This window comes from Oncorhynchus gorbuscha, unplaced genomic scaffold, assembly GCF_021184085.1.
Source record: "Oncorhynchus gorbuscha isolate QuinsamMale2020 ecotype Even-year unplaced genomic scaffold, OgorEven_v1.0 Un_scaffold_2037, whole genome shotgun sequence".
Taxonomy (NCBI): domain Eukaryota; kingdom Metazoa; phylum Chordata; class Actinopteri; order Salmoniformes; family Salmonidae; genus Oncorhynchus; species Oncorhynchus gorbuscha.
In genome coordinates, this window is record NW_025746648.1 from 34,437 (window position 1) to 49,353 (window position 14,917).

The 14,917-nt window shown below is 50.2% G+C and overlaps 1 protein-coding gene across 1 annotated transcript in view; it reads left to right on the forward strand.

Annotated features, from left to right (window-relative positions):
• The window catches only part of LOC124024850 (aminopeptidase N-like), a 56,980-nt gene that overhangs the window by 29,029 nt on the left and 13,034 nt on the right, over positions 1–14,917 (forward strand). Inside the window, exons 9-11 of the mRNA XM_046338616.1 lie at positions 2,308–2,373; positions 3,649–3,824; positions 10,449–10,540. Of these exons, the coding sequence (XP_046194572.1) occupies positions 2,308–2,373; positions 3,649–3,824; positions 10,449–10,540 (334 nt within the window). The remainder of the gene's footprint in view (positions 1–2,307; positions 2,374–3,648; positions 3,825–10,448; positions 10,541–14,917) is intronic.

Genomic DNA, 14,917 nt, shown 5'->3' on the forward strand with positions numbered 1-14,917 from the left:
TCACAGTATATTAACCAGAGGACTCACTGTGAGTGTAGTTACAGTATATTAACCAAAGGACTCACTGTGAGTATAGTTACAGTATATTAACCAGAGGACTCACTGTGAGTATAGTTACAGTATATTAACCAGAGGACTAGCTGTGAGTATAGTTACAGTATATTAACCAGAGGACTAGCTGTGAGTGTAGTTACAGTATATTAACCAGAGGACTGACTGTTAGTATCGTTACAGTATATTAACCAGAGGACTCACTGTGCGTATAGAGGACTGGTTAATATCAATCGACATCATGACACTTCCACCACTTCTCTCTCTCTCCCCCTGCCTCTCTCTCCCCCTGCCTCTCTCTCCCCCTGCCTCTCTCCCCCTGCCTCTCTCTCCCCCTGCCTCTCTCTCCCCCTGCCTCTCTCCCCCTGCCTCTCTCTCCCCCTGCCTCTCTCTCCCCCTGCCTCTCTCTCTCTCCCTGCCTCTCTCCCCCCTGCCTCTCTCTCTCCCTGCCTCTCTCGCCCCCTGCCTCTCTCTCTCTCTCTCTCTGCCCCTCTCTCCCCCTGCCTCTCTCTCTCCCTGCCTCTCTCTCCCCCTGCCTCTCTCCCCTGCCTCTCTCTCTCCCTGCCTCTCTCTCCCCTGCCTCTCTCCCCCTGCCTCTCTCTCTCCCTGCCTCTCTCTCCCCCTGCCTCTCTCTCTCCCTGCCTATCTCTCCCCCTGCCTCTCTCTCTCCCTGCCTCTCTCTCTCCCTGCCTCTCTCTCCCCTGCCTCTCTCTCTCCTGCCTCTCTCTCCCTGCCTCTCTCTCTCCCCCTGCCTCTCTCCCCCTGCCTCTCTCTCTCTGCCTCTCTCTCTCCCCCTGCCTCTCTCCCCCTGCCTCTCTCTCTCCCTGCCTCTCTCTCCCTTCCTCTCTCTCTCCCTGCCTCTCTCTCTCCCTGCCTCTCTCTCTCCTGCCTCTCTCTCTCTCTCTCTCTCTCTCTCTCTCTCTCTCTCTCTCTCTCTCTCTCTCTCTCGCTCACTCTCACTCTCTCTCTCTCTCCCCCTGCCTCTCTCTCCCTGCCTCTCTCTCTCCCTGCCTCTCTCTCTCTCTCTCTCTCTCTCTCTCTCTCTCTCTCTCTCTCTCTCTCTCTCTCTCTCTCGCTCACTCTCACTCTCTCTCTCCCCCTGCCTCTCTCCCCTGCCTCTCTCTCTCCCTGCCTCTCTCTCTCCCTGCCTCTCTCCCCCTCTCTCTCTCCCTGCCTCTCTCCCCCTGCCTCTCTCTCCCCTGCCTCTCTCTCTCCCTGCCTCTCTCTCTCCCCCTGCCTCTCTCTGTCCCTGCCTCTCTCTCCCCCTGCCTCTCTCTCTCCCTGCCTCTCTCTCTCTCTCTCTCGCTCACTCTCTCTCTCCCTGCCTCTCTCTCCCTGCCTCTCTCTCTCCTCTCTCTCTCCCCCTGCCTCTCTCTCCCCCTGCCTATCTCTCTCCCACCTCTCTCTTTCCCTCCCTCTGCCTCTTTACCCCTCTCACCCCTCTCTCTCTCCTCTCTCTCTCCCCCTCTCTCTCTCCTCTCTCTCCCCCTGCCTCTCTCTCTCCCACCTCTCTCTTTCCCTCCCGCTGCCTCTTCCCCCTCTCACCCCTCTCTCTCTCCTCTCTCTCCTGTCTCTCTCTCCCCTGCCTATATTCTGTAGCTCAGTTGGTAGAGCATGGCGCTTGTAACGCCAGGGTAGTGGGTTCGATCCCCGGGACCACCCATACGTAGAATGTATGCACACATGACTGTAAGTCGCTTTGGATAAAAGCGTCTGCTAAATGGCATATATTATTATTATTATTGTCTCTCTCCCACCTCTCTCTTTCCCTCCCTCTGCCTCTTTACCCCTCTCCCCCCTCTCTCTCTCCTCTCTCTCTCTCCCCCTGCCTATCTCTCTCCCACCTCTCTCTTTCCCTCCCTCTGCCTCTTTCCCCCTCTCCCCCTCTCTCTCTCTCTCTCTCTCTCCCCCTGCCTCTCTCTCCCTGCCTCTCTCTCCCCTGCCTCTCTCTCTCCCTGCCTCTCTCTCTCTCTCTCTCTCTCTCTCTCTCTCTCTCTCTCTCTCTCTCTCTCTCTCTCTCTCTCTCGCTCACTCTCACTCTCTCTCTCTCTCTCCCCCTGCCTCTCTCCCCTGCCTCTCTCTCTCCCTGCCTCTCTCTCTCCCACCTCTCTCTTTCCCTCCCTCTGCCTCTTTACCCCTCTCCCCCTCTCTCTCTCCTCTCTCTCTCTCTCCCCCTGCCTCTCTCTCCCACCTCTCTCTTTCCCTCCTTCTGCCTCTTTACCCCTCTCACCCCTCTCTCTCTCCTCTCTCTCTCAGTCATACCTGAATGAGTTTGCCTTCAACAACACAGTGTATTCAGATCTCTGGGATCATCTTCAGAAAGTAAGTCCTATTCTACCATTTATACAGTATGATAAATAGACCTCGATACTCTCTATGATCTGTATACTATCTCTATGATCTGTCTACTATCTCTATGATCTGTCTACTATCTCTATGATCTGTATACTATCTCTATGATCTGTCTACTATCTCTATGATCTGTCTACTATCTCTATGATCTGTCTACTATCTCTATGATCTGTCTACTATCTCTATGATCTGTATACTGTCTCTATGATCTCCCTCTCTCCTCTCTGGGATCATCTTCACCATGGATACAGTATGATAAATAGACCTCTATACTCTCTCTATGATCTGTATACTATCTCTATGATCTGTCTACTATCTCTATGATCTGTCTACTATCTCTATGATCTGTCTACTATCTCTATGATCTGTCTACTATCTCTATGATCTGTCTACTATCTCTATGATCTGTATACTATCTCTATGATCTGTATACTGTCTCTATGACCTGTCTACTATCTCTATGATCTGTCTACTATCTCTATGATCTGTCTACTATCTCTATGATCTGTCTACTATCTCTATGATCTGTCTACTATCTCTATGACCTGTCTACTATCTCTATGATCTGTCTACTATCTCTATGATCTGTCTACTATCTCTATGATCTGTCTACTATCTCTATGACCTGTCTACTATCTCAATGACCTGTCTACTATCTCTATGATCTGTCTACTATCTCTATGATCTGTATACTATCTCTATGATCTGTCTCTCTATTATCTCATTTTAAATCTACAATTAGCTTTCTACTAAAATGAGTATGAAATATAATTGGGTATTGTGTGTGGAAAACCCCCTGTGGTTGAAATCTGTTCTGAACGACCCTAGAGATGGTGCCGTTGTACTCTCTATCATTAAATCTGTTCTGAACGACCCTAGAGATGGTGCCGTTGTACTCTCTATCATTAAATCTGTTCTGAACGACCCTAGAGATGGTGCCGTTGTACTCTCTATCATTAAATCTGTTCTGAACGACCCTAGAGATGGTGCCGTTGTACTCTCTATCATTAAATCTGTTCTGAACGACCCTAGAGATGGTGCCGTTGTACTCTCTATCATTAAATCTGTTCTGAACGACCCTAGAGATGGTGCCGTTGTACTCTCTATCATTAAATCTGTTCTGAACGACCCTAGAGATGGTGCCGTTGTACTCTCTATCATTAAATCTGTTCTGAACGACCCTAGAGATGGTGCCGTTGTACTCTCTATCATTAAGGTGTTGTTATGTGTTCCATCCTCTGACAGGCAGTCCTCAGCACTCCAGGGATGAGTCTACCTCACACAGTGCATGACATCATGAACCGCTGGATCCTTCAGATGGGCTTCCCAGTGGTTACCATAGATACGGCCACGGGACACATTACCCAGAAGCACTTCCTCCTGGACCCTGACTCTGTAGTGGACAGACCCTCTCCATACAAGTAAATATTCTTCTTGAGCTCATTTCTGTGATGCTGCTTTACCATAGACAAGGGGTGGCAGGTAGCATAGAGGTTAAGGGGCGTTGGGCCAGTGACTGAAAGGTTGCTGTTTGTAATCCCTGAGCCGTTAACCCCTAACAACAAGGCAGTTAACCCTCAACAACAAGGCAGTTAACCCCCAACGACAAGGCAGTTAACCCCCAAAGACAAGGCAGTTAACCCCCAACGACAAGGCAGTTAACCCCCAATGACAAGGCAGTTAACCCCCAATGACAAGGCAGTTAACCCCCAACGACAAGGCAGTTAACCCCCAACGACAAGGCAAATAACCCCCAGCAGCAAGGCAGTTAACCCCCAACGACAAGGCAGTTAACCCCCAACGACAAGGCAGTTAACCCCCAACGACAAGGCAAATAACCCCCAGCAGCAAGGCAGTTAACCCCAACGACAAGGCAGTTAACCCTGAACAACAAGGCAGTTAACCCCCAACGACAAGGCAGTTAACCCCCAACTACAAGGCAGTTAACCCCCAACGACAAGGCAGTTAACCCCCAACGACAAGGCAGTTAACCCCCAATGACAAGGCAGTTAACCCCCAATGACAAGGCAGTTAACCCCCAACGACAAGGCAGTTAACCCCAACGACAAGGCAAATAACCCCAGCAGCAAGGCAGTTAACCCCCAACGACAAGGCAGTTAACCCCCAACGACAAGGCAGTTAACCCCCAACGACAAGGCAAATAACCCCCAGCAGCAAGGCAGTTAACCCCAACGACAAGGCAGTTAACCCTGAACAACAAGGCAGTTAACCCCAACGACAAGGCAGTTAACCCCCAACTACAAGGCAGTTAACCCCCAACTACAAGGCAGTTAACCCCCAACGACAAGGCAGTTAACCCCCAACTACAAGGCAGTTAACCCCCAACTACAAGGCAGTTAACCCTGAACAACAAGGCAGTTAATTCCCAACTACAAGGCAGTTAACCCTGAACAACAAGGCAGTTAACCCCCAACGACAAGGCAAATAACCCCAGCAGCAAGGCAGTTTGTTAACCCCCAACAACAAGGCAATTGGTTAACCCCCAACAACAAGGCAATTAGTTAACCCCCAACAACAAGGCAATTAGTTAACCCCCAACAAGGCAGTTAACCCCCAACAACAAATCAAATCAAATCAAATTTTATTTGTCACATACACATGGTTAGCAGATGTTAATGCGAGTGTAGCGAAATGCTTGTGCTTCTAGTTCCAACAATGCAGTAATAACCAACAAGTAATCTAACTAACAATTCCAAAACTACTGTCTTATACACACACAAGTGTAAGGGGATAAAGAATATGTACATAAGGATATATGAATGAGTAATGGTACAGAGCGGCATAGGCAAGATACAGTAGATGGTATCGAGTACAGTATATACATATAAGATGAGTATGTAAACAAAGTGGCATAGTTAAAGTGGCTAGTGATACATGTATTACATAAAGATGCAGTAGATGATATAGAGTACAGTATGTACGTATACATATGAGATGAATAATGTAGGGTATGTAAACATTATATTAGGTAGCATTGTTTAAAGTGGCTAGTGATATATTTTACATAATTTCCCATCAATTCCCATTATTAAAGTGGCTGGAGTTGAGTCAGTGTGTTGGCAGCAGCCACTCAATGTTAGTGGTGGCTGTTTAACAGTCTGATGGCCTTGAGATAGAAGCTGTTTTTCAGTCTCTCGGTCCCAGCTTTGATGCACCTGTACTGACCTCGCCTTCTGGATGATAGTGGGGTGAACAGGCAGTGGCTCGGGTGGTTGTTGTCCTTGATGATCTTTATGGCCTTCCTGTAACATCGGGTGGTGTAGGTGTCCTGGAGGGCAGGTAGTTTGCCCCCGGTGATGCGTTGTGCAGACCTCACTACCTCTGGAGAGCCTTACGGTTGTGGGCGGAGCAGTTGCCGTACCAGGCGGTGATACAGCCCGCCAGGATGCTCTCCATTGTGCATCTGTAGAAGTTTGTGAGTGCTTTTGGTGACAAGCCAAATTTCTTCAGCCTCCTGAGGTTGAAGAGGCACTGCTGCGCCTTCTTCACGATGCTGTCTGTGTGGGTGGACCAATTCAGTTTGTCTGTGATGTGTATGCCGAGGAACTTAAAACTTGCTACCCTCTCCACTACTGTTCCATCGATGTGGATAGGGGGGTGTTCCCTCTGCTGTTTCCTGAAGTCCACAATCATCTCCTTAGTTTTGTTGACGTTGAGTGTGAGGTTATTTTCCTGACACCACACTCCAAGGGCCCTCACCTCATCCCTGTAGGCCGTCTCGTCATTGTTGGTAATCAAGCCTACCACTGTTGTGTCGTCCGCAAACTTGATGATTGAGTTGGAGGCGTGCGTGGCCACGCAGTCGTGGGTGAACAGGGAGTACAGGAGAGGGCTCGGAACCAACCCTTGTGGGGCCCCAGTGTTGAGGATCAGCGGGGTGGAGATGTTGTTGCCTACCCTCACCACCTGGGGGCGGCCCGTCAGGAAGTCCAGTACCCAGTTGCACAGAGCGGGGTCGAGACCCAGGGTCTCGAGCTTGATGACGAGCTTGGAGGGTACTATGGTGTTAAATGCCGAGCTGTAGTCGATGAACAGCATTCTCACATAGGTATTCCTCTTGTCCAGATGGGTTAGGGCAGTGTGCAGTGTGGTTGAGATTGCATCGTCTGTGGACCTATTTGGGTGGTAAGCAAATTGGAGTGGGTCAAGGGTGTCAGATAGGGTGGAGGTGATCTGGTCCTTGACTAGTCTCTCAAAGCACTTCATGATGACGGAAGTGAGTGCTACAGGGCGGTAGTCGTTTAGCTCAGTTACCTTAGCTTTCTTGGGAACAGGAACAATGGTGGCCCTCTTGAAGCATGTGGGAACAGCAGACTGGGATAGGGATTGGTTGAATATGTCCGTAAACACACCAGCCAGCTGGTCTACGCATGCTCTGAGGGCACGGCTGGGGATGCCGTCTGGGCCTGCAGACTTGAGAGGGTTAACACGTTTAAATGTTTTACTCACCTCGGCTGCAGTGAAGGAGAGACCGCATGTTTTCGTTGCAGGCCGTGTCAGTGGCACTGCATTGTCCTCAAAGCGGGCAAAACAGTTATTTAGTCTGCCTGGGAGCAAGACATCCTTGTCCTTGACGGGGCTGGTTTTCTTTTTGTAATCCGCGATTGACTGTAGACCCTGCCACATACCTCTTGTGTCTGAGCCATTGAATTGAGATTCTACTTTGTCTCTATACTGACGCTTAGCTTGTTTGATTGCCTTGCGGTGGGAATAGCTACACTGTTTGTATTCGGTCATGTTACCGGTCACCTTACCCTGATTAAAAGCAGTTGTTTGCGCTTTCAGTTTCACGCGAATGCTGCCATCAATCCACGGTTTCAGGTTTGGGAATGTTTTAATCGTTGCTACGGGAACACAGGATCCGCTTCGCGAAAGTCATATTCTTGGTCGTACTGATGGTGAGTTGACGCTGCTCTTATATTCAGTAGTTCTTCTCGACTGTATGTAATGAAACCTAAGATGACCTGGGGTACTAATGTAAGAAAAAACACGTAAAAAAACAAAAACTGCATAGTTTCCTAGAAACGCGGCGGCGCGGCCATTTCTGTCGTCGCCGGAAGTTCAGTTAAACCCCAACAGCAAGGCAGTTAACCCCTGCAGCAAGACAAATAACCCCCAACAGCAAGGCAAATAACCCCAACACCAAGCCAGCTAAACCCCAACAGCAAGGCAGTTAACCCCTAACAGCAAGGCAAATAACCCCCAACACCAAGCCAGCTAAACCCCAACAGCAAGGCAGTTAACCAACCACCTGCAGCAAGGGAGTTAGTTAACCCCTGCAGCAAGGCAGTTAATTAACTCCCTGCAGAAAGGCAGTTAGTTAACCCCTGCAGCAAGGCAGTTAACCCCCTGCAGCAAGGCAGTTAATTAACTCCCTGCAGAAAGGCAGTTAGTTAACCCCCTGCAGCAAGGCAGTTAACCCCTGCAGCAAGGCAGTTAGTTAACCCCCTGCAGCAAGGCAGTTAGTTCACCCCTGCAGCAAGGCAGTTAGTTCACCCCTGAAGCAAGGCAGTTAGTTAACCCCTGCAGCAAGGCAGTTAACCAACCCCTGCAGCAAGGCAGTTAGTTAACCCCTGCAGCAAGGCAGTTAGTTAACCCCTGCAGCAAGGCAGTTAATTAACCCCCTGCAGCAAGGCAGTTAGTTAACCCCTGCAGCAAGGCAGTTAGTTAACCCCTGCAGCAAGGCAGTTAATTAACCCCCTGCAGCAAGGCAGTTAGTTAACCCCTTGCAGCAAGGCAGTTAATTAACCCCCTGCAGCAAGGCAGTTAGTTAACCCCCTGCAGCAAGGCAGTTAGTTCACCCCTGCAGCAAGGCAGTTAGTTCACCCCCTGAAGCAAGGCAGTTAGTTAACCCCTGCAGCAAGGCAGTTAACCAACCTCCTGCAGCAAGGCAGTTAGTTAACCCCTGCAGCAAGGCAGTTAGTTAACCCCCTGCAGCAAGGCAGTTAATTAACCCCTGCAGCAAGGCAGTTAGTTAACCCCTGCAGCAAGGCAGTTAGTTAACCCCTGCAGCAAGGCAGTTAATTAACCCCTGCAGCAAGGCAGTTAGTTAACCCCTTGCAGCAAGGCAGTTAATTAACCCCTGCAGCAAGGCAGTTAGTTAACCCCTGCAGCAGCAGGCAGTTAGTTAACCCCTGCAGCAAGGCAGTTAGTTAACCCCTGTAGCAAGACTGTAGTACAGTCTGGTGTTAAGGAGGGGTTAGTACAGCCTGGGGTTAGTACAGCCTGGGGTTAAGGAGGGTTGTAGTACAGCCTGGGGTTAAGGAGGGGTTAGTACAGTCTGGGGTTAAGGAGGGGTTAGTACAGTCTGGGGTTAAGGAGGGGTTAGTACAGCCTGGGGTTAAGGAGGGGTTAGTACAGCCTGGGGTTAAGGAGGGGTTAGTACAGCCTGGTGTTAAGGAGGGGTTAGTACAGCCTGGGGTTAAGGAGGGGTTAGTACAGCCTGGGGTTAGTACAGCCTGGGGTTAAGGAGGGGTTAGTACAGCCTGGGGTTAGTACAGCCTGGTGTTAAGGAGGGGTTAGTACAGCCTGGGGTTAGTACAGTCTGGGGTTAAGGAGGGGTTAGTACAGCCTGGTGTTAAGGAGGGGTTAGTACAGCCTGGGGTTAGTACAGCCTGGGGTTAGTACAGCCTGGGGTTAGTACAGCTTGGTGTTAAGGAGGGGTTAGTACAGCCTGGGGTTAGTACAGCCTGGGGTTAAGGAGGGGTTAGTACAGCCTGGGGTTAGTACAGCCTGGGGTTAAGGAGGGGTTAGTACAGCCTGGGGTTAAGGAGGGGTTAGTACAGCCTGGGGTTAGTATAGTCTGGGGTTAAGGAGGGGTTAGTACAGCCTGGGTTAAGGAGGGGTTAGTACAGCCTGGGGTTAGTACAGCCTGGGGTTAAGGAGGGGTTAGTACAGCCTGGTGTTAAGGAGGGGTTAGTACAGCCTGGGGTTAAGGAGGGGTTAGTACAGCATGGGGTTAAGGAGGGGTTAGTACAGCCTGGGGTTAGTACAGCCTGGGGTTAGTACAGCCTGGTGTTAAGGAGGGGTTAGTACAGTCTGGGGTTAAGGAGGGGTTAGTACAGCCTGGGGTTAAGGAGGGGTTAGTACAGCCTGGGGATAAGGAGGGGTTAGTACAGCCTGGGGTGAAGGAGGGGTTAGTACAGCCTGGTGTTAAGGAGGGGTTAGTACAGCCTGGGGTTAGTACTACCTGGGGTTAGTACAGCCTGGGGATAAGGAGGGGTTAGTACAGCCTGGGGTTAAGGAGGGGTTAGTACAACCTGGGGTTAGTACAGCCTGGGGTTAAGGAGGGGTTAGTACAGCCTGGGGTTAGTACAGCCTGGGGTTAGTACAGCCTGGGGATAAGGAGGGGTTAGTACAGCCTGGGGTTAAGGAGGGGTTAGTACAGCCTGGGGTTAGTACAGCCTGGGGTTAGTACAGCCTGGGGATAAGGAGGGGTTAGTACAGCCTGGGGTTAGTACAGCCTGGGGATAAGGAGGGGTTAGTACAGCCTGGGGTTAAGGAGGGGTTAGTACAGTCTGGGGTTAAGGAGGGGTTAGTACAGCCTGGGGTTAAGGAGGGGTTAGTACAGCCTGGGGTTAAGGAGGGGTTAGTACAGCCTGGGGTTAAGGAGGGGTTAGTACAGCCTGGGGTTAAGGAGGGGTTAGTACAGCCTGGGGTTAGTACAGCCTGGGGTTAAGGAGGGGTTAGTACAGCCTGGGGTTAAGGAGGGGTTAGTACAGCCTGGGGTTAAGGAGGGGTTAGTGCAGCCTGGGTTAAGGAGGGGTTAGTACAGCCTGGGGTTAAGGAAGGGTTAGTACAGCCTGGGGTTAAGGAGGGGTTAGTACAGCCTGGGGTTAGTACAGCCTGGGGTTAAGGAGGGGTTAGTTTAGACTGGGGATAAGGAGGGGTTAGTATAGTCTGGTGTTAAGGAGGGGGGTTCGTTCAGTTTGGGTCATGATCATTCAACAATAAGGACATGATGATAAAACCCCAAATCATCTTTAATTTAGTCACCTGACCATCCTGTTCCCATGTCTTTTTAGTTACACCTGGTTGGTCCCCATCAAATGGATGAAGGGAGGAGTTGAGAGAGAGCAACACTGGCTTCTTCAGGAAACAGGTATTTCTAATGCCAGTGTTTGTGTCAAATGAAGTCCTGCATGGGTATAAGTGGAGATGTCCCTGGACTAATGAACAGGTCCATGGGTATCAGTGGTGATGTCCCTGGACTAATGAACAGGTCCATGGGTATCAGTGGAGATGTCCCTGGACTAATAAACAGGTCCATGGGTATCAGTGGAGATGTCCCTGGACTAATGACTAATGGACAGGCCCATAGGTATCAGTGGAGATGTCCCTGGACTAATGTACAGGTCCATGGGTATCAGTGGAGATGTCCCTGGAGTAATGGACAGGCCCATGGGTATCAGTGGAGATGTCCCTGGACTAATGACTAATGGACTGGCTCATGACTATCAGTGGAGATGTCCCTGGACTAATGGACAGGCCCATAGGTATCAGTGGAGATGTCCCTGGACTAATGAACTGGCTCATGACTATCAGTGGAGATGTCCCTGGACTAATGGACAGGCCCATAGGTATCAGTGGAGATGTCCCTGGACTAATGGACAGGCCCATGGGTATCAGTGGAGATGTCCCTGGACTAATGGACAGGCCCATAGGTATCAGTGGAGATGTCCCTGGACTAATGTACAGGTCCATGGGTATCAGTGGAGATGTCCCTGGACTAATGGACAGGCCCATAGGTATCAGTGGAGATGTCCCTGGACTAATGAACTGGCTCATGACTATCAGTGGAGATGTCCCTGGACTAATGGACAGGCCCATAGGTATCAGTGGAGATGTCCCTGGACTAATGGACAGGCCCATGGGTATCAGTGGAGATGTCCCTGGACTAATGGACAGGCCCATAGGTATCAGTGGAGATGTCCCTGGACTAATGTACAGGTCCATGGGTATCAGTGGAGATGTCCCTGGACTAATGGACAGGCCCATAGGTATCAGTGGAGATGTCCCTGGACTAATGACTAATGGACAGGCACATAGGTATCAGTGGAGATGTCCCTGGACTAATGTACAGGTCCATGGGTATCAGTGGAGATGTCCCTGGACTAATGGACAGGCCCATAGGTATCAGTGGATATGTCCCTGGACTAATGACTAATGGACAGGCCCATAGGTATCAGTGGAGATGTCCCTGGACTAATGTACAGGCCCATGACTATCAGTGGAGATGTCCCTGGACTAATAAACAGGTCCATGGGTATCAGTGGAGATGTCCCTGGACTAATGACTAATAAACAGGTCCATGGGTATCAGTGGAGATGTCCCTGGACTAATGAACAGGCCCATAGGTATCAGTGGAGATGTCCCTGGACTAATGGACAGGCCCATGACTATCAGTGGAGATGTCCCTGGACTAATGGACAGGCCCATAGGTATCAGTGGAGATGTCCCTGGACTAATGACTAATGGACAGGTCCATGAGTATCAGTGGAGATGTCCCTGGACTAATGAACAGGTCCATGGGTATCAGTGGAGATGTCCCTGGACTAATGAACAGGCCCATAGGTATCAGTGGAGATGTCCCTGGACGAATGACTAATAAACAGGTCCATGGGTATCAGTGGAGATGTCCCTGGACTAATAAACAGGTCCATGGGTATCAGTGGAGATGTCCCTGGACTAATGAACAGGTCCATGGGTATCAGTGGAGATGTCCCTGGACTAATGAACAGGTCCATGGGTATCAGTGGACATGTCCCTGGACTAATGGACAGGTCCATGGGTATCAGTGGAGATGTCCCTGGACTAATGACTAATAAACAGGTCCATGGATATCAGTGGAGATGTCCCTGGACTAATGAACAGGCCCATAGGTATCAGTGGAGATGTCCCTGGACTAATGGACAGGCCCATGACTATCAGTGGAGATGTCCCTGGACTAATGGACAGGCCCATAGGTATCAGTGGAGATGTCCCTGGACTAATGACTAATGGACAGGACCATGAGTATCAGTGGAGATGTCCCTGGACTAATGAACAGGTCCATGGGTATCAGTGGAGATGTCCCTGGACTAATGAACAGGCCCATAGGTATCAGTGGAGATGTCCCTGGACGAATGACTAATAAACAGGTCCATGGGTATCAGTGGAGATGTCCCTGGACTAATAAACAGGTCCATGGGTATCAGTGGAGATGTCCCTGGACTAATGAACAGGTCCATGGGTATCAGTGGAGATGTCCCTGGACTAATGAACAGGTCCATGGGTATCAGTGGAGATGTCCCTGGACTAATGAACAGGTCCATGGGTATCAGTGGACATGTCCCTAGACTAATGGACAGGTCCATGGGTATCAGTGGAGATGTCCCTGGACTAATGACTAATGAACAGGTCCATGGGTATCAGTGGAGATGTCCCTGGACTAATGAACAGGTCCATGGGTATCAGTGGAGATGTCCCCGGACTAATGACTAATGAACAGGTCCATGGGTATCAGTGGAGATGTCCCTGGACTAATGGACAGGTCCATGGGTATCAGTGGAGATGTCCCTGGACTAATGACTAATGAACAGGTCCATGGGTATCAGTGGAGATGTCCCTGGACTAATGACTAATGAACAGGTCCATGGGTATCAGTGGAGATGTCCCTGGACTAATGACTAATGAAGAGGCCCATGGGTATCAGTGGAGATGTCCCTGGACTAATAAACAGGTCCATGGGTATCAGTGGAGATGTCCCTGGACTAATGAACAGGCCCATAGGTATCAGTGGAGATGTCCCTGGACTAATGAACAGGTCCATAGGTATCAGTGGAGATGTCCCTGGACTAATAAACAGGTCCATGGGTATCAGTGGAGATGTCCCTGGACTAATAAACAGGTCCATGGGTATCAGTGGAGATGTCCCTGGACTAATGGACATGGCCAGGTACATGGGTATCAGTGGAGATGTCCCTGGACTAATGACTAATGAACAGGCCCATAGGTATCAGTGGAGATGTCCCTGGACTAATGGACAGGTCCATGGGTATCAGTGGAGATGTCCCTGGACTAATGACTAATGGACAGGTCCATGGGCATCAGTGGAGATGTCCCTGGACTAATGGACAGGCCCATAGGTGTCAGTGGAGATGTCCCTGGACTAATGACTAATGAACAGGCCCATAGGTATCAGTGGAGATGTCCCTGGACTAATGGACAGGCCCATGGGTATCAGTGGAGATGTTCCTGGACTAATGGACAGGCCCATGGGTATCAGTGGAGATGTCCCTGGACTAATGGACAGGCCCATAGGTATCAGTGGAGATGTCCCTGGACTAATGGACAGGCCCATAGGTATCAGTGGAGATGTCCCTGGACTAATGGACAGGCCCATAGGTATCAGTGGAGATGTCCCTGGACTAATGGACAGGTCCATGGGTATCAGTGGAGATGTCCCTGGACTAATGACTAATGGACAGGCCCATAGGTATCAGTGGAGATGTCCCTGGACTAATGACTAATGAACAGGCCCATAGGTATCAGTGGAGATGTCCCTGGACTAATGACTAATGAACAGGCCCATAGGTATCAGTGGAGATGTCCCTGGACTAATGACTAATGGACAGGCCCATAGGTATCAGTGGAGATGTCCCTGGACTAATGGACAGGCCCATAGGTATCAGTGGAGATGTCCCTGGACTAATGGACAGGTCCATGGGTGTCAGTGGAGATGTCCCTGGACTAATGACTAATGGACAGGCCCATGGGTATCAGTGGAGATGTCCCTGGACTAATGGACAGGTCCATGGGTATCAGTGGAGATGTCCCTGGACTAATGACTAATGGACAGGTCCATGGGCATCAGTGGAGATGTCCCTGGACTAATGGACAGGCCCATAGGTGTCAGTGGAGATGTCCCTGGACTAATGACTAATGAACAGGCCCATAGGTATCAGTGGAGATGTCCCTGGAATAATGGACAGGCCCATGGGTATCAGTGGAGATGTTCCTGGACTAATGGACAGGCCCATGGGTATCAGTGGAGATGTCCCTGGACTAATGGACAGGCCCATAGGTATCAGTGGAGATGTCCCTGGACTAATGGACAGGCCCATAGGTATCAGTGGAGATGTCCCTGGACTAATGGACAGGCCCATAGGTATCAGTGGAGATGTCCCTGGACTAATGGACAGGTCCATGGGTATCAGTGGAGATAACCCTGGACTAATGACTAATGAACAGGCCCATAGGTATCAGTGGAGATGTCCCTGGACTAATGACTAATGGACAGGCCCATAGGTATCAGTGGAGATGTCCCTGGACTAATGGACAGGCCCATAGGTATCAGTGGAGATGTCCCTGGACTAATGGACAGGTCCATGGGTGTCAGTGGAGATGTCCCTGGACTAATGACTAATGAACAGGTCCATGGGTATCAGTGGAGATGTCCCCGGACTAATGACTAATGAACAGGTCCATGGGTATCAGTGGAGATGTCCCTGGA